The following is a 25,111-nucleotide window of genomic DNA, read 5'->3' as shown; positions in this document are numbered from 1 at the left end:
TTGAATTTATTTAATAAATTTGCTCCATACTTTTAAGAAACAAATGTTTATAAAATCGTAAAATTAAGAGAGCGTTAAATTATAATGAATCATTTTGAATTAATTGTAATGTGAAAACTTTTTAGCAGCTAATAATTATATAAATAATTAAATACTCATCTTGATTTAAATTGAACAGTTCCTTATATTTAGAATAATGAAAACTACTTTAAAAAAAGCAATTCTAAGATATTATATTATTTAAATTCTAATTAAAATGTCAAATATTTTAATATATACTGAAAATATTTTCGAGATATTTTCGAATCTCAAATCCAAAAATTATTTGTGGAATATGCTACCTTTCAAAGGACGTAAATATTTAGTTTATATTAATATGGAAAATATAATAACTTTTATTTTTATTGTTTGGAAACAACCAATCAAATTTTAAAATCGTTTAGTTTTCCATGTGTACTAATCAGATTTAATTAGCATAGTTCTGTTAAGGAATTTGTTTAAAATTTAAACTAAATGATATTTTTTAATTAATCTGCTATTAAATTAGATTGTTGTTTCCGGAGGTATCTAATAATGCATTACCAAATTAAATAAGTTTAGTTGCCAAAAAAAAAAAATTAAATAAGTTTACAAATATACAGTTTCAACAGATTTCCATAAATATTGGATACTTATTATTTCTTATTTTGGTTCTTTAATTTCAGATTATTTTATAAACAAAAATCCGAGTTGTTTTCCGAATTTTATAAATTTGTATTCAAAATTTTGAGATACATATAAAAGGAATCTACTATTGCTATATAATTTGTTTGAATGAAAAATATATAAATATATATGAAAAACAGTGTGCAATCTATTATGGATTTATTTAAGAAACAATATATAAAATGATATTATTTTTATTTTTATGTTTGATATAGAATAGTCGATTATTGTTGGTTGGTTTAGATAAAACAAAATCGGACCTTCACACCTTTTGTAACGAACCCAAAATTCTAAAATCGAATTTAATTATCTATCGCAAATTATTATTTTTATTAATGGTTTCAAGCAAGTTTTACGATTTTTAAAATTTCTATATAAAAACTAATTTCCAAATGTTAATTAAATAATATAGTATAATTGGATATCAAATCTTATCTTTTCAATACTCATTGGTTAACAATTTTTTATAAATTTAAATCTAATTTTCGTCCATAATTAATAAGATTGAGAAAGTGAATTTAATTTTTTTTGTAAACTAATAGCTAGTTACTTAAAAAAATTTTACGATTTTTTATTTAAATATATTAATTTTGTGATTACTATATATTGTATCTTTAATGAATTTATTTAAAAACACTAAAAACAAATGGCATACTATATGTATAATATTTTACATTATTTAAGGTTATTTTCTGTCAAACGATTCCCAGTTGAGAAAAAACTTTCGTTCTGATTTTTCATTTTTAAATGAGAAATAATTATAATACTTATATATTTTTAAACTAATTTCGTTGGAATAAAATCTTCAACTAGAATATAACTGGAATATACCTAGAATTCTCTCCTCCCTATATAAAACATTGATCACATCATACAATATCATTTACAAGAAACTATTAGAATTCTTAGACACCAATTCACAAATGGAGTTGAATCGTTTAGCACTCGTTTGCTATGTAGTGGTGTTGATAAGCATCTTTTCGGTGACTCACGGCGGAGTCACTTCTAACTATGTTAGAGTATCGGAACCTTCCGAAGAAATGCCACTGGAAACATTTCCTCCTCCTGCCGGCTACAACGCTCCGGAACAAGTGATTCTTAATTTCTCTTTATGAAATCATTTTTTACAGTTTTTTGTTTTTTTTATCATTAACTTATGAGCGTTCACTCTTGCTCCTTTTCTCAGGTTCACATAACGCAAGGAGATCACTCTGGTCGAGGTATGATCATCTCGTGGGTAACACCATTAAACGAGGATGGTTCTAACGTCGTTACATATTGGATCGCTGGTGGTGATGGTACTGATAATAAGAGTGCTATAGCGACAACTTCGTCCTATCGATACTTCGATTACACCTCTAATTATCTTCACCATGCCACCATAAAAGGGCTCGAGGTATCGTAAATTTACTGTCTCCCAAGTAATATCTCTACTTAAAAAGGTTTGTAAGTAAATTAACCTTTTTTTTGTCTTTCTTCCTTATTTAGTACGAAACTAAGTATTTCTACGAGCTTGGAACCGGTCGCTCTACTAGACAATTCAACTTCATGACTCCTCCAAAAGTCGGTCCAGATGTTCCCTACACATTCGGTGTTATAGGTACGTAGTCCATAGATTCATCATTTCAACTATGAGTTTTAATCTTTTGAACCTAATTTCATTAATAAACCTTAACTTTTTTTTAGGTGATCTTGGACAAACCTATGCCTCTAACCAGACATTGTACAACTACATGTCGAACCCAAAAGGCCAAGCGGTGCTTTTCGCTGGAGATTTGTCTTACGCTGATGACCATCCTAACCACGACCAAAGAAAATGGGATTCATACGGCCGATTTGTAGAACCAAGCGCCGCGTATCAGCCTTGGATTTGGGCCGCAGGGAACCACGAGATAGATTACGCCCAGAGCATAGTAAGATCTAATCTATAAATCTATTTCCATACATTTTTAGGTTTAGTGTTAAACCATTAAATCCGCTTGCAGGGAGAGACTCAACCCTTCAAGCCGTACATGCACCGTTACCACGTTCCTCACAAAGCCTCACAGAGTACATCTCCACTTTGGTACTCAATCAAACGAGCCTCCGCATACATCATCGTACTCTCCTCTTACTCAGCTTATGGTACGATCTAAGACTCACACTCTACTATATATTAATCTATATTACAATGTTAATGTTTTTCTTGTGTAACACGTTACCATAGACAAGTACACGCCACAGAACTCTTGGCTCCAGGATGAGCTCAAGAAAGTTAACCGATCAGAGACTCCGTGGCTGATTGTTCTGGTTCACGCTCCATGGTACAACAGCAACAATTATCATTATATGGAGGGTGAGAGCATGAGAGTTACGTTCGAGCCATGGTTCGTCGAAAACAAAGTCGATATTGTCTTTGCTGGTCATGTTCATGCCTACGAGCGATCAGAGCGCGTCTCCAACATTAAGTACAATATCACTGATGGATTGAGTACTCCGGTGAAAGATCAAAATGCTCCGGTTTACATCACCATTGGAGATGGAGGAAACATAGAAGGAATCGCTAACAGGTTAAAATTAAAACATTATACAGTGACTTTGATTAAACATTTTGTCTCTTTGTTGTTTGATTAAAACCATCTAATTTTTCATGCAGTTTCACCGATCCCCAACCAAGTTACTCGGCGTTTAGGGAGGCGAGTTTCGGACACGCTCTTCTAGAGATAAAGAACAGGACTCATGCACATTACACTTGGCATAGGAACAAAGACGATGAGCCTGTTATTGCCGATGCTATTTGGTTGAAGAACAGATATTACTTGCCGGAGGAGGAAACAGCTTAGGCTCGAGTTTTTCTTTTAGGAATATTTATTTCTCTTTTTAATAATAAGACTAGTGAAGTGTTATAGTGTTCTTTGAACATTGGTAGGTTTTGCTTAGTTTTCTTTCTTAAGTTTTATTTCGATTGTACTGGATTTATTTAGTTAACGAAATGTGGAAACCATTTCTCTTTCAAATAATTCCACTATCCTACACATCATTTAGCTTGTCTCCAATATATTAATATCAATTGAAAAAATAACTTGAGGATAAGATCACCATACAACAAAATCTTATTAATGAGATTCGATATTCCAAAATGTTGTTACGAACAGTTTTGATATTTTTGTTTTTTTTTTTTTTGACAGGATATTTTTGTTTAATTTGGTTATATTCCGAAATTTTGTTAACTAAGAACAGTTTTGATATTTTTGTTCGGATTGCAGCTAAAATCAAAATAATAATATTTAGTTAGATCATAAATTCTAAGTTAGTTGGAGATCTCCTAATTAATATCCGTCGAACTTTCAAATTTTAGCAACAAAAAAAAACCATAATTGGTACAAAATACACAAAACATTTATTATATTAAGAAATATGATAAGTAAAGAAAACGACACGTAGGTGGCGCAATGTTCCCTTGCATAGCCACACTACATAGTATATACTATATACTTTACAAATTAGAGTAACATGCTTCTATTATCTTTCCGTTCAGTGTATATTTTAAAATTCTGTGCATATATGTACATGGGATCTGAATTAATTACAAGTAAACTTTTTTTTTACAGCAACAGTAAAGTTCTCTAAGAGATGAACTTTTTTCAAATCAAATACATACAACAATTTACCAAACGGTGAGTGATTGCATGTGCATAGTGGTGTATTAAATTGTTTTATCAACCATTGTTTAGGTTTCTTTTCTTTTTCGTATTTTTTTTTTTTTGAATAACCGCGGGTCTCCGCAGGCTTCCTAGGCCCAAAGACTAATCTCACGAGGCTGGCAATTCCCCTATGTAAATCTGTCAATGGCCTTGCCTCGAACCCTGGTTGCGAAAGTTACAGCTGTAACCCCTTTACCACTAGGCCACAAGGCCCGGTTTAATTTCCAATTACCTTAACTAAAACTTTTATACGATTAACTAAGTAGAGCTTGGGATGGTGTATATTAATATTTACATTGGGACACAACCTATAGCGACTTTTCGGGGTAAATCACTGCCACGTGGCAAGCTATGGTCCATGAGATGAGTACTAGTGATGAACATAGAGTTAGAGAGAAAGAGAAACAAGAAGATAGAAAATATAGGAGAGGTAGAGAGAAAGGGAGAAACGTTCTTTGATTGATTTTGTTTTGCTTTTAGAAGAACTAGAAGCATTTTGCTTCACTTTGGATTCACAAAATCTGCAAAAATCCATATCTAAGAGAGAAACAAACATAAAATTTTGGCTATTGGCAAGGGAAAAGAAGAGAGAAAGCTACTAAAGAGAGACTAAGGAGAAAAGAAAAAAGGCAACGCGGCCCGAGTTATCAAAAGCTCAAGACTTCATGGTAACTAGGGTTTTTGAATTATGGATATTGTAAACTCAAGATTAGGGTTAGAGGAGGAGCTAGGTCAAAGTTTGAAATGGCTGGGATAGGATCATCAAGAAACAACGAAGAAGACAATCAACAAAACACAAACTGGGTTTGGTACAGAAACACCAATAATAACCCAAGTACGAGCCACAACAATCAGATATGGCAGCAGCCAAGCCTCGATCTATATCCGGGTCAGATGGACGTCTGTGATTTGACCACGTCATCCAGATCCCTAACCATAAGCTGTCAAGACTGTGGAAACCAAGCCAAGAAAGGGTGCACGCATGGACGGTGTAGAACTTGCTGCAAGAGCCACGGGCTCCACTGTCCTACTCACGTGAGGAGCACGTGGATCCCCATCGCCAAACGCCGCGAGCGGCAGCAGCAGATACAGACGCCAATCTCCAACCGAAATGGCGGTGGCCACAGAGTTGGGAACATCCCAACACCGTATAGAGAGATTGATCAACCGGCTAACTCATCAGGTTTGAATTATGCTTTCCATATATATATATATATTCCCTGCATAATTGAATCAACCGACTATATAGTCCCTGCATAATTGATTTTTATGGTAAAGATATTAAATTTTATCTTTATTTTCATAAGTTAATGCAACACTTTTTCTTTGATCAAATCCAACAAATTAGAAATAGAAATTCTATTTCAAAATAATGAAATAATTACTTCCTTCGTTTTTTTTTTGAAACAATCAACATTACTTTTTTTTTTGTTTTTTTTATAGCATTTGATATATGTTAGTTGAATAGTGTTTGCACTAAGTTTGTGTAACTTTGCTAGGGTTAGAGATGGGAGAGGCAACATTTCCAGATGAAGTGAGCTCGGATGCACTTTTCCGGTGCGTCAGAATGAGTGGTACCGATGATGGAGAGGGCCAATTCGCATATCAGACGACGGTGGGCATAGCTGGTCATCTCTTTAAGGGAATTCTATATAACCAAGGTCCGGAAAACATGTCCATGCCTTAAAAAATTTCAATTTTCTTTTTATTTATTTTTTTGTATGCAATGTTCTCTATAAAAACTTAATTTTTTTTATACAAGATCATCCAGAACTCAGTATTTAACAAATGAAGTAACTCTGTGAGTTGTTATGTTAGAGAGAATACAATAACATATATGCTTGGACTGCAATTTGACTGACTTTTGGTTAAATTTTGTTTCAGATTTATGCTGATTAATTATTGCTAGTTGCTTCTGGTAATATAAATTGGAAATAAAATCTAGGACATTTAGTGTAAATATATGTATAGCCACAATAACATATTAGTTAGATCTGGGCATTAAGATTTCGGATCGGATTCGGTTCATTGGGAATATTTGCGGTAAATATTCCTGCAAAGAAGAATGTCAACTGTGCAACCATAATTATAGTTTTCGAAAGAACAAAATAGATATAGAAATTAGAAATATAATGTAACAAATAAATATTCCTTCAAATCGTATTTTATCCATGTATTTCTTAATATAATGGAAAAATTTAGACTAAAAAAAGAACAAAATTGATATACTGTAGAATTTTTTTTTTTGTCAATAGATGATTAAATACGAAAAAGACTACTCATGACACGTGATTTATTAAATTGTGTAACGTGCCTATGCATGATTAGGGATTGAATATAGCTGTAAATTCCAATAAATGAGGTTGATGGTTATTGGCTACTAGCTCTAGCACTGTAAATCTTGTACGGATGTATTTGTTATCTATTCTAAGTATTTATTTAGCCCTCGAGTCGTTCCAAGCGCGGAAGCATAAGTTCTCATCATATACTATTTCATGCCAAAGTCAAGACTAAGCTCTATAACATGTACAAAACCACATATTTTTTTCTTTAGCATTTGAAGTGCCTATCATGGTCAAAAAGGTAGCGAGACATAAGATGAGGTTTGAACTTTGAATTTGTTAATCTGATTAAGATAGTATATGCGTACAGTCAGATTTTTAATTACAATTACCAGCCACTAAGTAACGGTCATATCGCTGAAAAGTTCAGATCCGTCGTTAAAATTTATTAGCAGTGGAATTATTTCCGATGCTAATTGATCATTTTTAGAAAATTTTAAAAATACAATATTAAATAAGTTGATTATGTTGAAAAATCTTCAAAAGATATAAAAGACCAATACAAAATTTCACCATTAGACAAGTTAGTTTGTGCAAAGTTTATTGATATCATCATTATATGGCTATTTCTTGTGATCGAATTACTTTTAGTTGGAAAAGTAGATAGATTTGCACTATAAAATATAAAATATATTTTTGTTTTCACTACATTAGATGGAATTTGAAATTGAAGTCACGACATTGCATGTAAGCGTGGACAAAGATAAGCCACAAGACTACTCGATTTTAATCTTGTTAGTAATTAGGACTAGATCTTAGTCTTAAAAACATCAAAGTTTTAATTAATTTGATCTACCTATTTTCCAACTTTTCTTTACTTAACACAACGAACTCCAACCTAACGTTACAACTCGTAACTTACGAGTTACGGTTATCTCCACTCTTTGCGGCCTACATAAACCAAACATTTTGTTTACATATCAATTTATTTATTATTCCAAATTTGAGAGTATTTCTTTCATCATAACCTTTGCCTTTCTCGAGTTAAAAAAAAAAAAAAAAAAAAACCCTTTGCCTTTCTCAAGATAGAAAAATATTGTAACAAGAGCAAATGGAAGTATTATTACTATTCATTTTTGTTTTAACTGAATATATCCAATTATAAGCAACTCCATAAGTAGAGAAAGAATCCATATTGAAAACAAACATAGACATGTAGAAGTAATTAAATGTAAAGCGTGGTCTATAAATATGTTGATTAGTGTTGACCTTTCGTTGACTTTTTATCACACCCGGGAAACCAACAACCACCATCGTTTTTAGGACGCCATACTCCTCCGTTGCTATCTCCTCGCCATCCCCATCATCCTGCGCGTCGTGCTCCATTTCCTACTGGCCATACACGTCCATATCCATACGCATATCATCCACCTCCGCCACCGCCTCCTGCACATCCTCCTCCTCTTCCACCGCCACCACCAAGTCCACCTCCACCACCTCCGGATCCAGGGCTAGGTTCATCACCTCCTATACCTATACCAATACCAACACCATTACCATTGTTCCTATCATTGCAATCTTCTTTTCCACCGTCGTCACCTTGTCCTTTGCCATTTCTTCTTCCGCGGCCTCCTCCTCCTCCACCACCTCCTCTTCCGCCATCTCCCCGACTTCCTCCTGATCCATTACAACCTCCACAGCTTCCTTCTCCACCGCTACAACCTCCACAGTCTCCATCTACATTACCTTCTTGCACTCTTCGTGCTTTGTTATATCCACTTTCAAACATTTTGTTGGAACCCAAAACGGAAGATTGATCAGTACTATTAAAGACTCTCCTCACGGGTCTATATCGCAGTCCGTGAACAGAGCTTGAACTCAACAGCAACAACACAACACCAAAAACTAACAAGAACACCACAAAGCTTGACATTTTCACCAATATCTCCATCAAGACTTTTCTCAAATTAAGTCCTGTCCATTCCTCTCGTTTTATACTCTTCGAAAACCCAAACCAAAACCATAATAATTAAATTGAGCAACCAAATGAACATGCCTTACCCATATGAAACCTACCATCTTTGTTATATTTTCTTTTTGAGGGAACTAAATAAAGACTACAAAAGGACATGAACCCGTATAAAGCTTGCAGAAATATTGCGTCATGTTTAAGGTCCTTGTTCTCGACTTCTCATATTCTCTCGATTTTGACTTTTTTTTTGTAATCATATTTCATAATCATAGAAATCAAGCTAATTTGAAATCAAACTTAGGATTTTCGTATTTGAGGTTTGGTGGAAACTTTAAACCATTACTGAACAAAATATCAAAATGAATTAGAGATGGCAAAAGCCCTTCCACATAGTCGTATCAAAACAGTAACAGAAGGATATAGAAGAAGAAGAAGAAGAAGAAGAAGAAGAAGAAGACAACAATAACATCATAAACAGTCCTTCGTTCAAGCTTTTCTCCATCCTCCTGCATTTTCAATTCCAATATCCATAGTTAGTTACACACGGCATTATCGTATAAAAAAGTTAAGTGGTTGAGAAAAGATTCATGAAACTTACATATCTTGTTGAAGGCAACAATGTCACAACTCTGGACAAATTCATTGATTGGTTCAACAGTGAGTTGCTCTTCGATCATGGTGTCAATAGACACAAGGTCATCAACAATGGTGCACATGATCTGCAATTTCTTGATACCGTAACCAACTGGTACAAGTTTTGATGCTCCCCAAAACAATCCTTCCATCTGAATCGATCTTACAGATTCCTCTAGCTTCTTCATGTCGGTCTCATCATCCCACGGCTTGATATCAATTAAAACTGATGACTTTCCGGCTGACGAATTCAAAAAAGAAACCAGATGAGAAATCCAAGACATTCTTGTATCATTAAAACTACGAAATGTAAAGCAAATCCACAAACTTACATTCCTTCTTCTTTGTAGATGCCTTCACAGAAGCAGCTCTCTCTTCAGCAGCTTTCTTTTCCTCTTCGGTCTCCTCCCCGAAAAGGTCAACATCATCATCATCTTCTTCATCAGCCGCAGCATCCTACAATTACCCATATACATACATATGAATCTCCCCGATGTACAACTTAAAGAGAGCATTATGATAAACCATAGAAAAAATCGAGACTACCTTAGAATCAGCTGCAGGGGGAGAAGCAACAGCCTCTTCTGTGATCGGTGATGATCCCTCAACAATGACACCACTTCCTTCAGCAGAGACACCACTGTAAAAAGAGACACAAGTTACATGGAAACAACATTCTACTAATCCAAACACCGGAAACTTTAATCTATGAATATGCGTGAAACAATAGAAGGTAATGATGGAGCTTACGAGATCCTCAAGAGGGCATCGATGTGGTTGAACCAACGAGAAACATTCACATACTCTAAAGTTGGGGGCTTTGAAAGAGCTGTAAAAACAGTGATATCATCCTTTGAAGCTTGGTACCTATAAACATACATACATAGAGACAAAGGAAACTAATGGTTACTACTCTTGTTTGAGAAAAAGATAGATAATTGAGAAAGCCCTTAGAATGGGAAAAATATCTAACCCAGTGATGTAACTGCGAGTGAGAAGATGCTCATCGAGCTTCTTCAATCCAGAAGCAGAGTTGAGGTTGGGGAATGTTGCCATTGTATCTAAAGCTTGAACCTTTTCAGTGATATAAAGCAGAGAGATCAGATCAGATCAGCTAAAACTCCTAACGATGCAACAAAAACGAAACTTTCTACTGCTTAAAACTAGATCACAGCAACAGAAAATCGAACAGACGAACCATAGATTCAAAAAAAAAACGTCAACTAGATTTAGATTCACAAACATTGAAATTTTGAGTTCTAATCACATAATTTTACGTTTTATGTCCCAAAGCTGTAAACTTTGAGGTCGAAACAAACATAATTGGAAGCGAAAGAAGAAGTGAATCGAAGAAGAAGGAGAAGAAACAAACCTGTAGTAATAAAGGAGCCGACTTGAAGAGGAAGAGCGAGAGAGAGGTAGAAGATGAATAGGCGTAGAGAGAGTTAAAAGGTGATAAATTTAACCCTCCCAGATTTTTGTGTAATGGGCCTAATTTGGGCCTAACATTTACATTTTTAGCGGATTAATTCTCTATCAATTCTGATTTTTGACTTTGGGGTTTGCTTTTTTGGCCTTTCGTTTTTGTATGTGTGAGTGTGACATCGAATTAGAATGGTTAGTGCGAAAATGTAAAAGTTACATATTAAGTAACTATTTTTACCTATATTTTCAAATAGAATAAGTAATTAGAATAACCTAAAATATTGTTTCCCAAATTTTTTTGGCTTATGAAATAATCAAGTACTATTCTTTAAGATTTTCCGAATTCGCAAAAATCAGTACGTTCGATGTTTGCTTCACTACACAAAATATTTTTTTTATTCTTGCAAGAGAAACAGTATAAAGTTTTAGTTGTTAAGATGATGAATGTGGATTTTTTACTCAGAATTGATTGAGGGTAATAAAGACTCGTTCATGTTTTTATATATTCGGGCCAAGTCAATAGAACCAATATCGGACCGAATCGATTGGTCCAGATTAATTAGGTATTTGTGTGTTTGAGCTTTGGTACTATGTGAACAATTATGAGTGATTCGTCTATGTCGCATATATTACTCAAAATCTCATCTTATTTCCATTGTGAGATCCTTAATATAACTCGATTTTGAATTATTGGCATATACTTCTATAGATCATTGTTTGGGGTCTATTCACACAAATTTATAAAAAAAATGACACTGAGCTGTTGTCAATTTTTAAAATTATCATAGTATAAAGTTTATTTTCCAAATGTCGTTTTATGCGACAATTAGAAGATATATGTATACCTTTTTCACAAAATCTGTCAACTGTTTCAAAAAAAAGAAAGTAAAACCTATCAACTTGTATAAATTGTATTATCATCTTATAATTAAAGTTGGCCGCACGAGAGAGGACGAATGTCAACAACTTGGAGGAAATGAGTCATGCTCTTTTTATCATTCGCTAACAAACTTATACAAGATGATTTTTTAATATTTATGTTGATCTCTACTTGTGTTTGAGGTTAGGTGTTTTTTTTTTTTGGATTTGAGTATTTAGATTTTCATATATAATCATTGTGTTGGGTTAATTCTGGAGATGAAACTGTCCGCTAAAGAATTCTTAACATGAGTGCGTCCACAAAATTTGAACCTAGTACTATACGAATGTACCGTTTGTCCCATATACCACATACCAAGTATATTTTGATTTACTGTAGGTTAATCTTTTCATCAAATATACCAAGTTATATATAATTTTTATACAAAATAAAATTATTGTAATGTTTCTTTGACAAAAGAGAAAGAAAGAGGAAGTAATGTTGGGTAATGCCATTTTAAGTGAATCTTCCAGAAATTTCATCCGAACAATATATGAAATTTTATGAAATAACAATTCGTGTATCGTCAAAAGTGAATTTGATACCAACAAAAGAAGAAGTGAATTTGATAAGCAAACATTAGAACTTCGGAAAACAAAATAAATGGAATTTAAAATTTAAAGGTTATTTTCCTTATTAATCTTGGTGCAATTTTTTTTATTTTTTTTGTCACGAATCTTGGTGCAAATTAAAAGGCTAAAATCATGTTTCTTTTATATCCTATCACCTAAATTTATTTCACTTTCAACATAAGAGCATGTACGAGATCAATATGTAAAAGTGATAACTAGATCTCTTGGTTGCCCAACAACAAATTATCATAAGAACGTAGAAGAAAGGGGGCCCAAATCATGCCAAAGAAGTTGGTCTCTATATAATATAAAATGGTATATATGTTAAGTAATTAACAGAAATGCATGTATGAATAAACATGTTTTCACTCGTAAGATCATCAAATCTATGAGTGTGGAAATCAGTATGTCTAACGATGGACCAATATTTTATACATAATCTAGTGCAACATGATTCTATATATCAACACGAAAATACTTCATTTTGTAAAAGTCAAGTGGTTATTTTATAGAAAAAGTCCACTCTTTGATAGAGAGAGCGCCCATTTGATCACTATAAAAACTACCATTAGCCTAAATATCACATCACCTCGAAAATTAAGTGAAAAAACCTAACAATGGAGTCTCTATTACCACAAACACAAGTAATCGATCCCACAACGATGGCTCTTCTCATCACCGTCTCTCTTCTCTTCATAGTATACCTCATCTCGAGATGGCGTGAACCGCTCTACCCTCCTGGTCCCAAAGGCCTTCCCATAATTGGAAACATGCTCATGATGGACCAACTTACACACCACGGTCTAGCCAAGCTGGCCGAAACATACGGGGGCTTGTTCCACCTAAGAATGGGGTTTCGCCATGTGTTTGCCATCACATCACCCGACGTGTCCCGACAAGTTCTCCAAGTTCAAGACATCAGCTTCTCCAATCGGCCCGTGACAATAGCCATAAACTACTTAACCTACGACCTAGCCGACATGGCTTTCGCTCCTTATGGACCCTTTTGGAGACAAATGAGGAAAGTATGTGTCATGAAGGTGTTTAGCCGTAGGAGAGCTGAGTCATGGGCCTCTGTCCGCGACGAAGTAAACAAGATGGTCCGGTCTTTGTCTAGCAACGTCGGTAATCCCGTGAACGTTGGAGAGCTCATTTTCACTTTGACACGGAACATAACGTACCGAGCAGCGTTTGGTGCGGCATGCGAAACGGAACAAGATGAATTCATAAGGATCTTGCAAGAGTTCTCAAAGCTATTTGGAGCATTCAACGTTGCGGACTTCGTACCGTTCCTAGGCTGGTTCGATCTGCATGGGATAAACAAGAGGCTCGTTAAGGCACGTAACGATCTTGACGGGTTCATTGATGAAGTAATCGATGAGCATATGAAGAAGAGAGAGATTGTGAACCACGATGATGAAGATACTGATATGGTGGATGATCTACTTGCGTTTTATAGCGAAGAAGAAAAGTTAGTGAGCGAGGATTCTTCAACTAATCGAAATAAGAACTCCGTCAAACTCACACGTGATAATATCAAAGCGCTCGTCATGGTAAAGCCAAAATGTTATAACATTTTTCATTTGTATATTTTTCTTAATAATCAATGTTTTTTTTTTGTTAACACAGTTTTATTAGATTAGCTTAAAATAACCAATTATGAGGAATATTGTTTACATAGGTGATTAGATGCGGTTGGGTACGAATTTTTCGTGTCAAGTTATCCGTTTAGTTATAATCATTCCTCATAATTAACACTTTTACTTAACGTGATATTTAGCATATTATCATACAAAAGTTATAATTTCATAAACATATACTTCGGTTCATACTAAAGTATATTTGATATTTCGTCGACCAAATTTTGTTTTTGATAACCTATTTCGACCTAAATTACAAAAAAGTATTCGAAATTCATAGCTTTTATATATTGGAGGATTATTACGTATATATTCGTTGGAACAATTATCAGTAGAAATGAATTTTTTCTTGTCTATATACTATATATAATATCATTTTGGTTATGTACATATGCTAGATATAATTAAACATTATAATTATTAGTTCGATATATATATTTATTAATTCTTTTGTGGTTGAAGGATGTTATGTTCGGAGGAACAGAGACGATGGCGTCAGGGATAGAGTGGGCTTTGACGGAGCTCTTACGTAATCCAGACGAACTCAAACGGCTCCAACAAGAACTCGCCGAGGTCGTGGGTCTTGACCAGCGCGTGGATGAGACGCACCTCGAGAAACTAACTCTCCTCAAATGCACACTCAAAGAAACCATGAGGCTCCACCCACCGATCCCACTCATCCTCCACGAGGCCATTGAGGACACGAAACTCCAAGGCTTCTCCGTGCCTAAAGGCTCGCGATTGATGATCAACGCCTTTGCTATCGCTCGTGACCCGAAACTATGGGTTGAACCTGAAGCGTTTAAGCCTTCGAGGTTTATGGAACCGGGTATGCCTGATTTCATGGGGACTAACTTCGAGTTTATACCGTTTGGATCGGGTAGGAGATCGTGCCCGGGAATGCAGCTTGGGCTTTACGCGATGGAGGTTGCTGTGGCTAACATCATTCATACTTTCAAGTGGCAGTTGCCCAAGGGGATGAAACCGAGTGAGCTTGACATGAGCGACGTCATGGGACTAACCGCTCCCAGAGCCACACGCCTCATTGCCGTGCCTAACAGGCGCCTCACTTGCCCTTTCTAACTAACGTTTCAATGTGCATCAGTTTTGATTTTCTGTTAAATCTTGGTTTATCTTGTGTTTTACCTCGAATGATTGCTGAAAATATGTACAATATATCACAAAATAAATATGGAAAATCGTCATTTATATTAGTAATCTACATACATCTACTATCGACGTATAGAGAAAAAAAAATAGGACAAAGTATTAAGACCACGACGTTTAACTAAATACAAAGGTGTGTTGAAAGTTCAATTAGACAACAAGGGTCGACAAAAAGCTCCTTTATTATGTCAACAGAGTTTCACCGATGTTTTTTCGATAAAAACTAGAACATGTAGGGTTTCAAAAATGAGGGAACTTTTCATGTAAAGAATTGTGGGAATGTGATAGTGTATAATTTGTACGCACCTGAGGAGAAAATGAGAGAAGAAGGGAAATGATGTTTCGTGTTGCCTGATTCAGCAGTCATGAGTGTTAATCAGATCTAGTGTATGAATATGGATGAAAATGGGATATGATCCTAATAATAAATGTTGGGTTTAGTTAGAGAGTGTCTCGAAAAACGGGGTAAGAGTTGACGAGTTCGAGTCTTTCCAGGATATGTTGAGTTTTCCATAGGTAAGATGAGTGACCTTCCACCATATCGGTTACATCCACCTGCAAATGTGATGATGATTAGTCTGATTATTTCTATAATGTCACTTCCTACGAATTGATGATGTACACAAAGAGAGAAAAATGAGATAAGTTACATCTTCGATCCCCGGTATACAGACCGGTTGGATTCCAGCTAATCCTTGGGACAACAGACTGCAAAAATTAAGAAAGGAAAAAGTTTGGGTTTGCAGGTGAAATGGGGAATAGAAAAACAATTCAACAAACCTTGCACGAAATGCAACTCCAAGGGTCCAATCATTTGTGGCGTAAACATTAATGAATCTTCCAGCCACCATCTGGTAACCGACAAAAACGACTTGTATAAGATGAAACAGAACACCAAAAGATGGATTTGTTTCCAAGACTGTGACACCCTTGCTAAGGGAACTCTCATCAAGAAGGTTTATTACCTTTCTTACATCTCGCCAATTCTCATTCTTGATTGAAATTGGTGCTCCAAGAAGAACAACTCTTTCCACAATTTCAGCTACCGTGAATAATGTGTTAAGACAACTAGACAAGACTCAACTGACAATTCTAAAGAAACAGAGATATGAGAGGGAGAAATACCATTCTTTTCAGTCTCGACCAGAGTCTGGAGGCACTTAAAGACGACACGCGCACCAAGCGAAAAACCAACGAGAGTCACAGGTCTGAATTCCTCACAATTTTTCCAAAATTAACATGCTGATGTAAAGTTCTAATTGCAAAACTTCATATCATAAACATCTGATGGAATTTCTCCAATAATTATACCTATTTCCTTGCAACCCTTTTCGAAGCGCTTCAGCAAGAAGTTTTCCTGCTTTGTCTGACCTGAAATAGGATAATACAAAAATAATAGCCATAAACTTAGTTGCCGTAATGGTTGCATCACATTTGTAATTCATTTCACAAAATATTTTCTTTGTACCTGTCAATAGCGATACTCCATTTACTATCTATGAAATCAGCAGCTACAAGGATTGTAGCCGGCCATGCCATTGCTGCTAAAAGCGAGTTTAGTACGGTGTGCATTGCACCTTGTCTCATCAACTCCATAGCAACTCCTGCAACAATTTCATGTCGATGTTACTATTTATTCTCATGGGAATGCCAAAAAAGATATAGATTTACATGGTTACGCGTAGTGGATAATAATATTACTTGAAGTAAGCCAATCCTGAATTGCAGTGCTCACTGCAATAATATTCTTGGATTCCCAATGCACCGTGTACCTAAGAAGCAATTATAGCAAACATATGAATATTATGAATCAGTAGAATCAGTCACAAATATGTATGCGAGAACAACTCATGTTAATACCTTTCCAAGTTGCTAGTTAACCCCTCCCAGGGTTTTACAAAGTCTTCTTCCTTTAAAACAAAGCCAGCAACTAAGATCTCCACCGCTAATCGCTATTACACCAACAAAAAAAACAAGAAAGACGTCATTCTCAAAGTCGGATTAATGCAGAGAAAAGAGATTTCAACATAAAGCACAGACACTAGTCAATTTGCCCCAAAGCAAAACTATCGTTGTAGTAATCTAGCAGCAGCAGGAAATGAAAACTAACTCCTTGATTATGATTTTCTCCAATAGCTTTAAATTCAAACTCCTCAATGTCCCCAGTTCTCCTAGCCATCTTAGTCCCTGTGAGCCCAGCTCCAGCAGCTATTCATGAACATATATAGAAACAAAACATAATAAGATAAAGAACTAACCAATTTTCATCACTATGATTCTTTTTTTTTCTTTAAGGAAGCTCAAACTAAGGTCTACTATTTATTTACCTCCAAAAGATGCTGCAACAGCAACAGAACCAGCAACAGTTCCCGCAGCCTCAGCAGCTGCAGCAAACCCACTGGCTCCAATTACCGGAACCATCGTGCCTAGTGTTGGTGCCAATGCACCGAACCCTGCAGCGATTGCTGGAGCAGCCAATCCTGTTTCATATAATATGTAATCAAAACAAGTTAGGAATTAGCATTTTCCAAAACGTGGCAAGGGATTAACATTTAGAAGACCATACCCCCAGTGATGGCCATCAAAGTACCCCCTGTTAAAGCAGCCGCTCCAACGATGCCTCCACGCTTCCATTTAGCCCATTCACTAGTTGGTGACAGAGACTCTTCTTCCTTATATCCACTTGACTTTTGCAATGCCATGGCAGAGCATGCAGACATCGTTTCAACTGCTTCCTAGAAATAACAGTATTGATTCTCAGGTCAATTCAAATGCACAAAAACAGAGAATACATGATTAGAATTTAGAGCTTCTTAACACTTCTTAAATATGCCAATATCATCAAATCCTAGATCCTCAACAAGTATTATGGAACTATGAGCTTGCTATGCTATGTGGTAGCATAAAATTTACAAAATAATTTGAATGAATGAAGCAAACAAACCATTTTAATCCACTGAAAGTCAAACCACGTCGCTAGTAACCGCAGAGCAACATGGTGACGCGCATCATAGCCTTTCCTACGCCGTGTACATTTCTCGTTTTCCTCATGTTTATCTGCCAAGCAAGCAGAAAGTAGCTCGTAAAGAACATTTATCTTCCTCTCATGGCTAAGCAATGCTACTTCCCCAACAGGTTTCTCATGTTCAACAATCCCAGGATTGTGACCTCCATCTTTAACTTCACTCTGCCCATGGCTCTCCACTTCCTTAACCTCAGCACCAGACTGTACCTCGGGAACATAATACTTCTCACGGCATTCGTTTTCGAATTCCACATGTTTCTCCATCTTAGCTTCCACAGATACAGAGCTGCTTCGAATGTTTTGAACCATAGCTTCAGCAGCTTTAGCTAAGGCGGTCTCTTTCTCCACCATATCACTAGAATTATCATCATCATCACTCACATCCTCTGAGAGTAACTTGATGAACTACAATAAACCAAAAGTAACAGCCAATGAAGACGAGCTCCTCAACACATACAACGAATTTTTAAGATACAGAGGGAAATTAGTCATACCGCACCGATGTGATCCTTAGCCTGAGTAGAAGCAGATATCTCCTCAAGGCCATGCCAAGCTGAGGAATCAATCTGAAGACATCTGAAAGCAAATTACAGAGACAGCTCAAAATGTATACATTACACCACACACACAGAAGCATATTAACATGACAATTCCAGATGATTTGTCATCAGGGCCGGCCCAAACTATTTGAGTGCCTAAAAAGACAAATCATCTGGAATCATATAAAAAGAATACCAGAGTCCAAGATCACCTGAAAACAGGTCGGATGAGGCCGGAAACTTCGTGGACCCAAAGATCCGCGTCATCGGAGATAGGATCACCGTCGCTGCTGATTGGCTCTCTGGTATGGCTATTCTCAGACTCTCCGTTACCTCCGCCGTGGTCGATGGCCGGGATTCCGAATAGCTTAGTCTGGCTGATCTGCGCTTGGTTGAGCGCGATCGCAAACAATGCGCTTGCCGCATATCTCTGCGATGGCGTCAAATTCGACGTAGCTTCCACCATCAAATCAGATCAACCAAAAACGAAATTGAAGAAACAACAAAAAGTTTCCAAAAACTAGTAGAAAAAACTCTAGCCTACCCTTGTCATGATATAAATAGATTTGAAACATTCAAAAAATAAGAATGAAACGTTACACTATCATTATCATATATATAGAATAATAAGATGATGATCCCTACAAATGTTTTGATTACATTCATCGACAACGATTTCTTCCATCTTTTATACTTCTTCCTAAGTACAAACAATGTAAAAATACACAAGTTGGATCTGTCTGTGCAAATCTTAACACAGGACAACGTTACAAAACCTAAATACTGAAAAAAAAAACAATAGGTGCAGTCAAAAATACCGCGAAGAAACATTTGATCATATATCTTCTTCATATGCACCACTCTTTTTTTTTTTTTTTTCATTTTTGCTGATGATTCTGCCATTTATTTATGTTCTGTAATAATCCTGCAAAAAAAAGAGAAAAAAGAGGGCATAGTCCACCATCGATCAGACGAATCTAGGACATTGGATGATCTATGGTAGCCTGTGCCCTGGCTATGATTTCTCTCTAAGTGAACCGAGCCCACGACTAAAAATGCACGGTGTTGTTAGATCGTGAATGCATTTGCAGATCGTTTGTGGAGCTCATGGAGTCACCTTTGCTTACATCTAGTGCTGGGCTATGTCCTTCAGCGGGACTGAAGCTATCGTTTATAGAGTGCCGGATCAATAATTCTTCAGGACCACGGAATGTTGAAGTTGGAGAAGGAAGACGTTTTTGGGACTCCATGGCTTCCACTTCTGCCAAAAGATCCGAGACTGATTCGTCACATTCGTCAGGTCCAGCCACAATGGGTTGCCAATCCGTGGTAGTAGATGCAAAGTTGAATTTGAAAGTTGGACTAAAGAGATCTAAAAAGTCTATTTCTTGATTGTCTGGGAAAGATGTCAAACCCGAGTTAGAATCCCACATATTCGAAGCACTGCTTGGAGTTGCAGCATTCCAATTCTGTCCGCAAGACTGGACTGTAGCCGTGACTTGTTTCTCAGCTGTGCCGTTAAGACTACCGTTTTGATTGTAAGCATTCATTGCTGCATTGTTTCCATCCGGATCTGTTTGACCAGCCTTCCATCTTTCATGTGGTGGCAGAGAGCAGTTTGAGTTTCTGGGTAATGTAGCAAGCGAAAGTGAACAGCTTATTGGGCTTTGTACAAGCAAAGGACTTTCAACTTTTCTTTTGTTCCAGAGAGAGACAGAACCCACAGTATCCCTTTCATTAGAAAGAGAAAAATCTAATGGCACGGTGCGGTTAAAATTGTTTCCGCTTTTGTTACTCACATCCGAGCTCCTTGTGATGACACTGTTACTGCTAGAAATGACACTCTGGTCAGTGCACACTGAGTTGGGGCTGAAGTCAAGTATTCTACTCTCTATTTTAGGAACAGCCACAGGCCTGTTTTGATCGTTAGCTATAGTAGCTGTCACATCCTGCTTGGGGATCGAACGATTCTGTAATAACCCTGTTTTATGGAACTGCCCATTTAATGCGTCGGTCAAAAGTATGGAGCTGTTTTGCTGTTCACCCAACCTCCATATTCTCAGCTCCGGAGGGAAATGCCCGCTCGAATTCCATTGTCGCAGGTTATATAAGGAAAATGGTCCATGAATCTTCCCATCTGGATCCCCATATAACCACACCATATTCGTATCCAAGCCATCGATTGGCTTATTGGACAGAGTGGCACATGTGTCAGGTTTTACCACGGCATGGTTTCTGCTATCAGAACTGGAAGGTCTAACTTGAATACTGTGCCCGTTCAATTGCTGCGACTCTCCTTCTTGATGCTGTTCAGATGTATTAAGCCTATTACAGCTTTTGCTCGCATTGATCTGGAAAGACATAGTTTCAGTGACTCCTCCGGCTGAGTTATCTGTGACTGGAGACCTCACTTGATCGATGAAGTGAGAATCAAGAAGCTTTAACATTTCCAAGTTGTCCACTCGCTCTTTTCCAAACAATCTCATAAGCTTAGTGTCACACATTATTTCGGAATTCTGAGGAGAGTTTTGTAGATTATTCCGTCTCACATACTCTAGAACGAGAGTTTGGACATCATACTTTGATAAGACAGAAATATCACCGTTTTTCATATACCCAACAAAGTCCAAGAGCTCATCTGTTGCCCAAGTAGCAGCACTAGTCAATGGTGGAAGTCTGTCACCCAAAGAACTGTTTGAATCCATAGAAGGACCCAAATTACTAACAGAAACAGCTTCCATTTTCCTTACTTTAGCGCGACGTACTTTCATAACTCCAGGAGAATTTCCATCATCCATTTCATGAACCCGACTAGTAGTTCTTCGCTTGGAAACAGTCGACGAAGACGATTTCCATGGATTTCTTGCTTTCGTAAGATCATCTAACGATAAACCTAGCTTTTCTTTAAGAGAAACCCAGTAGATCTTAAACAGATACTCCCAGCTGCCTTGATCATCAAAATCAACCTGAACCTAGAAAATGTACATGTAAAAACACATTTAAAACAAACATGGCATCGCAAGAGAAAGGCTTTGAAATAGAGTTCAGGCTCTAGAATCTAGATATTCACACAAATAACATTCTAGTACTCCGAGTAAAAGGGAAAGCAACAAAATGTTGATAGATTCACATACCTTTTCTTTGTTAGCTTCAGCTGCATTCTCAATAAGCATTATAGTCTTCATGCAAATTCCACAGAATCCTTTGTTTTCCCTAACAACAACATACTCCGAGCTTCTAACACATCTCTTACAAACTGAATAAGGACAAGTATAACACATGTAGAAGGAATCCTTCTGACAAGTAGTACATATATGCCAACCTGAAAAAAAAAACAAAAAAAATCCTCATCGTCGTTAAAGCTCCCAAAAGAGTTCAACACTATGAACCATCTCAAAGAACATGTTTACCAACAAACTAACCACAATTCCATTTAGATCTTGATCTGAAGAATGCTTCAGTACGCTTAACACAAGCTGGATGATACGCTTTTGGACATCCCCTGACAAATTAAGAAAGAAAAATCAACTAAAAGTTTCTATTTTTAGAAGTACGAATCTAATTGAGCTGAAGAGTAACTTCCTTCACTCACCTACGATCGCAAAGTACAAGACTACCACCATCAAAGCATACAAAACAAACATCTTCATCTTCTCTTCTCTTCCTCGAAATCGGAGGAGAAGAAGCTTTACACAAAGTTCTCGGTGGACGGCCACGTCTACCTCTCTTCTTCAAACAATCGGAATCTTGTTCATCTAACTTCAAATCGACATCTACAGAACCACCACCATCGAAGAATCCAGGAGGTTCAATAGGAGAAGAAGAAGAATCCAATTTAACATCGGAAACACATTGATCGACTCTCATAAGATCGATTTCCGGCATCGGCTCTTCGTGAAGCCAAAAAACAATTTCTCAGCTCAACAAAAGGAAATCAAGACAGAGGAATCCAGAAATGGAAAGATCTGAGGTTTAAGAAAAAGATTGGAAGGTGGAGGAATCGTGGAAACCCTAACCCTAGGATTGGAGGAGAATTGGGAATTGGAGAACGGAGGAGGAGGAGATGGTGGCGTGTAAGGAGAGAAGACACAGTGGGCACATGGGAAATGGACTTACTCGTACTCTCTCGGAAAAACAAAGCAAGAGAGAGAAAGAGAGATGTGACAAGGCAGTGTTTGGTTGTCTGTCTCTTTTTTTGACTTTCTAGAGAGAGAAACAAACAACACGCCTTTTTTTTTTTTTTTTTCCTCCAAACGCCGCGCATATGGCTGGTTCCACGTGGGCAAAGTTGAGGGTGGTGGGAGCCACGCGCGTCTTTTCCCATTAAATAAAATACAGTAATGACATTTTTATTTTTTATTTTTTAACCAAAGAATCTCTTTAAAAGTCAGATTAATTATCTGTGGAAGTTTCTTGCCCCATTAGTTGACTAAAGGTTGATTAATGCTTCTACACTAAGAGGTCTGGGGTTCGAGTCTCAGATGTTGCGATTTATTAACAAATTTGCAGATTAATAGAGGTAAGTGTGCAAGAGATCTCCAGCGATATACAATTATAGCCGTTCGCTAGGATTCTATGCATAGAAAGAAGTGTCACCAGGTCGTGGATCATTGAAGGTATTCATCAAGATCACGAAGAATGAAGTGTAGTCTATCGTGGATCTAGTAAGGGTCGGAAGGAATTATCAGTTGTAGAATCGTTTATGTAACAGTTCTCATAATTTGCAATTAATAATAAATCTAGACGACAAAAAAAAAAAAGTCAGATTAATCCGGAGAACCTACAGAAATAAGTTTTCTTACCACTGCTAATATATACATTTAACTAAACTGCAAAATGCAAAAAAAAAATTGAGTTATTTGAAAGAATTTGATTTATGATTTCTAGAAGTGTATACAACATCATATTTTAAATAAGTTAAGTTTTAGTGAGTTTTAATATGATTTAAATAACTTTAGGTGAGTGTAAGGGCATATTTATCGGGGCAACAGTAGAAGAACAAGCTGAATTGTGGTCTTCATCAAGATCTGTTTTAATACTAGTTCTAGGGTCATTTGTTGGTTAATGATTATTTTTTGTTGGAAAAAAAGAAAAAAGAACATTATTTTAATAATTTTTATATTCTAAGATCTATCCTATAAGTTATTGCGTTGCATATGGTCTAAGGAGATTGTTATGATTTGTTTTTAAACATTTTTTTTTCCAAGTTCCACTTAAACTATGGGATTTAGACTTTTGTATTTTAACCTATAAGAATCAAATTATTTTCAATAACAGAAGATTTTAACATATTTCTCAGAAGTATTTGTTCAATAATATTTAGTTTTAGGAAAGTTTTGAAAATATACAGTATAATTTAATAATATAAGATTTAATATTTCAATTCAAATTACTTCAAAATTTGTTTGAATACATTTTTTTAAAATTTACACCGATATTCCACACCTTAAAGGCTCAAACTGAAACTCCTAACCCTACCATTTGTTTATTTTTATTTGCGTCGATTTAGTGGGGAGGCTTCGTGTCTTAATCTAACACCGACTGTTATATTAAATCTAACAAATAATATTAATATTTTATTAGATATTATTTGTTTTCTTAAATAATAAGTGGACCAAAGCGAAAATGAAATTGAACTACTTTTTTTTTATGTGCAACATGTCGCGGTCGTAGCTTCTTGCTTTGGTCTTCTACTCGCTACCTAACCATATATCTTATCTTTTAATTTTCATTTCGAGATCTTCTTTCACTTAAAAGAAAAATAATGGGAAATATTAAGGAATAGCCAAATAAAACACACAAATTCAAGAATTAACAGAGAAAAAGATTTTTGTTGCAAAATAGATATGGATCCACGTTGTCGGAGAATGTGAAATAACAAAATCATTCTCCGTTTGTTTCGAGATCAACAGTAGGCGAGATAGTTTCGTGATATTTTTCAAAATAGCACGTAAGATCAAAATTTCACATGTTGTATTTAACTAAAATACATGATATTTCAAAAAACATAGTGAATTTTTTAAAAAAAACCATTGTTACCTAATGTTTTTTTTTTTAAAACATTGTTATAGAAAAATTTAACTTGAATAGAATATTTTTTAAAAGAAATAACATGTGATCTTAATAAAAACCGTGTATTACTAAAAATAAGAATCTTTTTTAAAAGAAATCACATGTGATCTTAATAAAACACGTGTATTATTACAAAATAACATGATAAAAAGAGATATTACACTGAATAGAATGTTTTTTCCGAGAAATACCATATGTTCTTTATAAATAACGTGTAATACGAGAAAAATACATGATAAAAAGATATATATTATGCTATCACATGTAATTTAAAAAAAAACGTGTTACAAAAGATATTTACGTAATTACACACGTCTTCCGACATGTTACATATAAGTTATTGTAGCTCATGGTTAGTTTGTATAATTTTTTGAATCAATGATTACTTTGTATATATTCCCAAAATAAAATCAGATATTAATTAGTTGACAAAACTTTTATATAAAATAAAACGAAGTGGACATAACGATTCAAGAC

The 25,111-nt window shown here is 35.8% G+C and overlaps 7 protein-coding genes across 8 annotated transcripts; 3 read left to right on the top strand and 4 right to left on the bottom strand.

Moving 5' to 3' along the window:
- The first annotated feature begins 1,551 nt into the window (after window positions 1-1,551).
- Window positions 1,552-3,645, top strand: LOC9322215 (purple acid phosphatase 5). The gene is made up of 7 exons (XM_002886103.2): window positions 1,552-1,796; window positions 1,892-2,101; window positions 2,194-2,305; window positions 2,392-2,618; window positions 2,691-2,829; window positions 2,912-3,254; window positions 3,341-3,645. Exons 1-7 carry the CDS (start codon window positions 1,629-1,631, stop codon window positions 3,525-3,527), a joined length of 1,386 nt encoding a protein of 461 aa, XP_002886149.1. The 5' UTR covers window positions 1,552-1,628; the 3' UTR covers window positions 3,528-3,645.
- A 1,017-nt stretch (window positions 3,646-4,662) lies between these two features.
- On the top strand, window positions 4,663-6,240 carry LOC9320183 (protein SHI RELATED SEQUENCE 4). Its single transcript, XM_021032171.1, has 3 exons — window positions 4,663-4,714; window positions 5,065-5,571; window positions 5,894-6,240. The coding sequence occupies exons 1-3, from the start codon at window positions 4,663-4,665 to the stop codon at window positions 6,073-6,075; spliced, it is 741 nt and encodes a 246-aa protein (XP_020887830.1). The 3' UTR covers window positions 6,076-6,240.
- Window positions 6,241-8,093: 1,853 nt separating this feature from the next.
- On the bottom strand, window positions 8,094-8,813 carry LOC9320182 (ctenidin-1). Its single transcript, XM_021033626.1, has one exon. It carries the CDS (start codon window positions 8,619-8,621, stop codon window positions 8,094-8,096), a length of 528 nt encoding a protein of 175 aa, XP_020889285.1. The 5' UTR covers window positions 8,622-8,813.
- Window positions 8,814-8,981: 168 nt separating this feature from the next.
- On the bottom strand, window positions 8,982-10,703 carry LOC9322214 (elongation factor 1-delta 2). The gene is made up of 7 exons (XM_002884069.2): window positions 10,648-10,703; window positions 10,249-10,349; window positions 10,026-10,142; window positions 9,822-9,915; window positions 9,608-9,731; window positions 9,241-9,516; window positions 8,982-9,148 (listed from the first exon to the last, which is right to left on the bottom strand). Coding segments are annotated over exons 2-7 (696 nt in total). The 5' UTR covers window positions 10,332-10,349; window positions 10,648-10,703; the 3' UTR covers window positions 8,982-9,146.
- Window positions 10,704-12,286: 1,583 nt separating this feature from the next.
- LOC9320181 (cytochrome P450 84A1) lies at window positions 12,287-14,987 on the top strand. Its single transcript, XM_002886101.2, has 2 exons — window positions 12,287-13,744; window positions 14,294-14,987. The coding sequence occupies exons 1-2, from the start codon at window positions 12,809-12,811 to the stop codon at window positions 14,912-14,914; spliced, it is 1,557 nt and encodes a 518-aa protein (XP_002886147.2). The 5' UTR covers window positions 12,287-12,808; the 3' UTR covers window positions 14,915-14,987.
- Window positions 14,988-15,160: 173 nt separating this feature from the next.
- Window positions 15,161-19,107, bottom strand: LOC9320180 (transmembrane and coiled-coil domain-containing protein 4). 2 transcript variants are annotated; one of them, XM_021031011.1, is made up of 15 exons: window positions 18,775-19,107; window positions 18,518-18,599; window positions 17,943-18,428; window positions 17,565-17,733; window positions 17,326-17,478; window positions 17,109-17,206; window positions 16,859-16,950; window positions 16,700-16,770; window positions 16,467-16,602; window positions 16,310-16,369; window positions 16,124-16,206; window positions 15,964-16,040; window positions 15,779-15,849; window positions 15,649-15,706; window positions 15,161-15,553 (listed from the first exon to the last, which is right to left on the bottom strand). In XM_021031011.1, the coding sequence occupies exons 1-15, from the start codon at window positions 19,026-19,028 to the stop codon at window positions 15,440-15,442; spliced, it is 2,004 nt and encodes a 667-aa protein (XP_020886670.1). In that variant the 5' UTR covers window positions 19,029-19,107; the 3' UTR covers window positions 15,161-15,439. The 2 variants fall into 2 exon arrangements, 1 of the variants encoding a protein (XP_020886670.1); XR_002333212.1 differs by lacking the exon at window positions 15,161-15,553 and having other exon boundaries at window positions 15,682-15,706; window positions 15,964-16,024.
- Window positions 19,108-19,145: 38 nt separating this feature from the next.
- On the bottom strand, window positions 19,146-22,757 carry LOC9320179 (zinc finger CCCH domain-containing protein 44). Its single transcript, XM_002884067.2, has 4 exons — window positions 22,155-22,757; window positions 21,985-22,064; window positions 21,697-21,884; window positions 19,146-21,534 (listed from the first exon to the last, which is right to left on the bottom strand). The coding sequence occupies exons 1-4, from the start codon at window positions 22,445-22,447 to the stop codon at window positions 19,612-19,614; spliced, it is 2,484 nt and encodes an 827-aa protein (XP_002884113.1). The 5' UTR covers window positions 22,448-22,757; the 3' UTR covers window positions 19,146-19,611.
- Window positions 22,758-25,111: the final 2,354 nt, after the last annotated feature.

This window comes from Arabidopsis lyrata, assembly GCF_000004255.2.
Source record: "Arabidopsis lyrata subsp. lyrata unplaced genomic scaffold ARALYscaffold_3, whole genome shotgun sequence".
NCBI lineage: Eukaryota > Viridiplantae > Streptophyta > Magnoliopsida > Brassicales > Brassicaceae > Arabidopsis > Arabidopsis lyrata.
Note: the sequence above shows the minus strand (reverse complement) of the source record. Positions and strands in the feature narration are given on the sequence as shown.

Excerpts from the sequence above, each read along its gene's own strand:
- LOC9322215 (XM_002886103.2), top strand. The coding sequence starts at position 1,629 with ATGGAGTTGAATCGTTTAGCACTCGTTTGCTATGTAGTGGTGTTGATA. Across the intron at positions 1,797-1,891 it reads GCTACAACGCTCCGGAACAA|GTTCACATAACGCAAGGAGA; the intron begins GTGATTCTTAAT and ends TCCTTTTCTCAG. Across the intron at positions 2,830-2,911 it reads CTCCTCTTACTCAGCTTATG|ACAAGTACACGCCACAGAAC; the intron begins GTACGATCTAAG and ends ACGTTACCATAG.
- LOC9320183 (XM_021032171.1), top strand. The coding sequence starts at position 4,663 with ATGGTGTATATTAATATTTACATTGGGACACAACCTATAGCGACTTTT. Across the intron at positions 4,715-5,064 it reads ACCTATAGCGACTTTTCGGG|GGTTTTTGAATTATGGATAT; the intron begins GTAAATCACTGC and ends CATGGTAACTAG. Across the intron at positions 5,572-5,893 it reads TCAACCGGCTAACTCATCAG|AGATGGGAGAGGCAACATTT; the intron begins GTTTGAATTATG and ends TGCTAGGGTTAG.
- LOC9320182 (XM_021033626.1), bottom strand. The coding sequence starts at position 8,621 with ATGGAGATATTGGTGAAAATGTCAAGCTTTGTGGTGTTCTTGTTAGTT.
- LOC9322214 (XM_002884069.2), bottom strand. The coding sequence starts at position 10,331 with ATGGCAACATTCCCCAACCTCAACTCTGCTTCTGGATTGAAGAAGCTC. Across the intron at positions 10,143-10,248 it reads ACTCGCAGTTACATCACTGG|GTACCAAGCTTCAAAGGATG; the intron begins GTTAGATATTTT and ends GTATGTTTATAG. Across the intron at positions 9,517-9,607 it reads ATCTACAAAGAAGAAGGAAT|CCGGAAAGTCATCAGTTTTA; the intron begins GTAAGTTTGTGG and ends TGAATTCGTCAG.
- LOC9320181 (XM_002886101.2), top strand. The coding sequence starts at position 12,809 with ATGGAGTCTCTATTACCACAAACACAAGTAATCGATCCCACAACGATG. Across the intron at positions 13,745-14,293 it reads ATATCAAAGCGCTCGTCATG|GATGTTATGTTCGGAGGAAC; the intron begins GTAAAGCCAAAA and ends TTGTGGTTGAAG.
- LOC9320180 (XM_021031011.1), bottom strand. The coding sequence starts at position 19,028 with ATGGTGGAAGCTACGTCGAATTTGACGCCATCGCAGAGATATGCGGCA. Across the intron at positions 16,207-16,309 it reads AAAGGGTTGCAAGGAAATAG|ACCTGTGACTCTCGTTGGTT; the intron begins GTATAATTATTG and ends TGAGGAATTCAG. Across the intron at positions 15,850-15,963 it reads ATTGGCGAGATGTAAGAAAG|ATGGTGGCTGGAAGATTCAT; the intron begins GTAATAAACCTT and ends GTCGGTTACCAG.
- LOC9320179 (XM_002884067.2), bottom strand. The coding sequence starts at position 22,447 with ATGCCGGAAATCGATCTTATGAGAGTCGATCAATGTGTTTCCGATGTT. Across the intron at positions 22,065-22,154 it reads CTTGTACTTTGCGATCGTAG|GGGATGTCCAAAAGCGTATC; the intron begins GTGAGTGAAGGA and ends TTAATTTGTCAG. Across the intron at positions 21,885-21,984 it reads AAGATCTAAATGGAATTGTG|GTTGGCATATATGTACTACT; the intron begins GTTAGTTTGTTG and ends TTTTTTTTTCAG.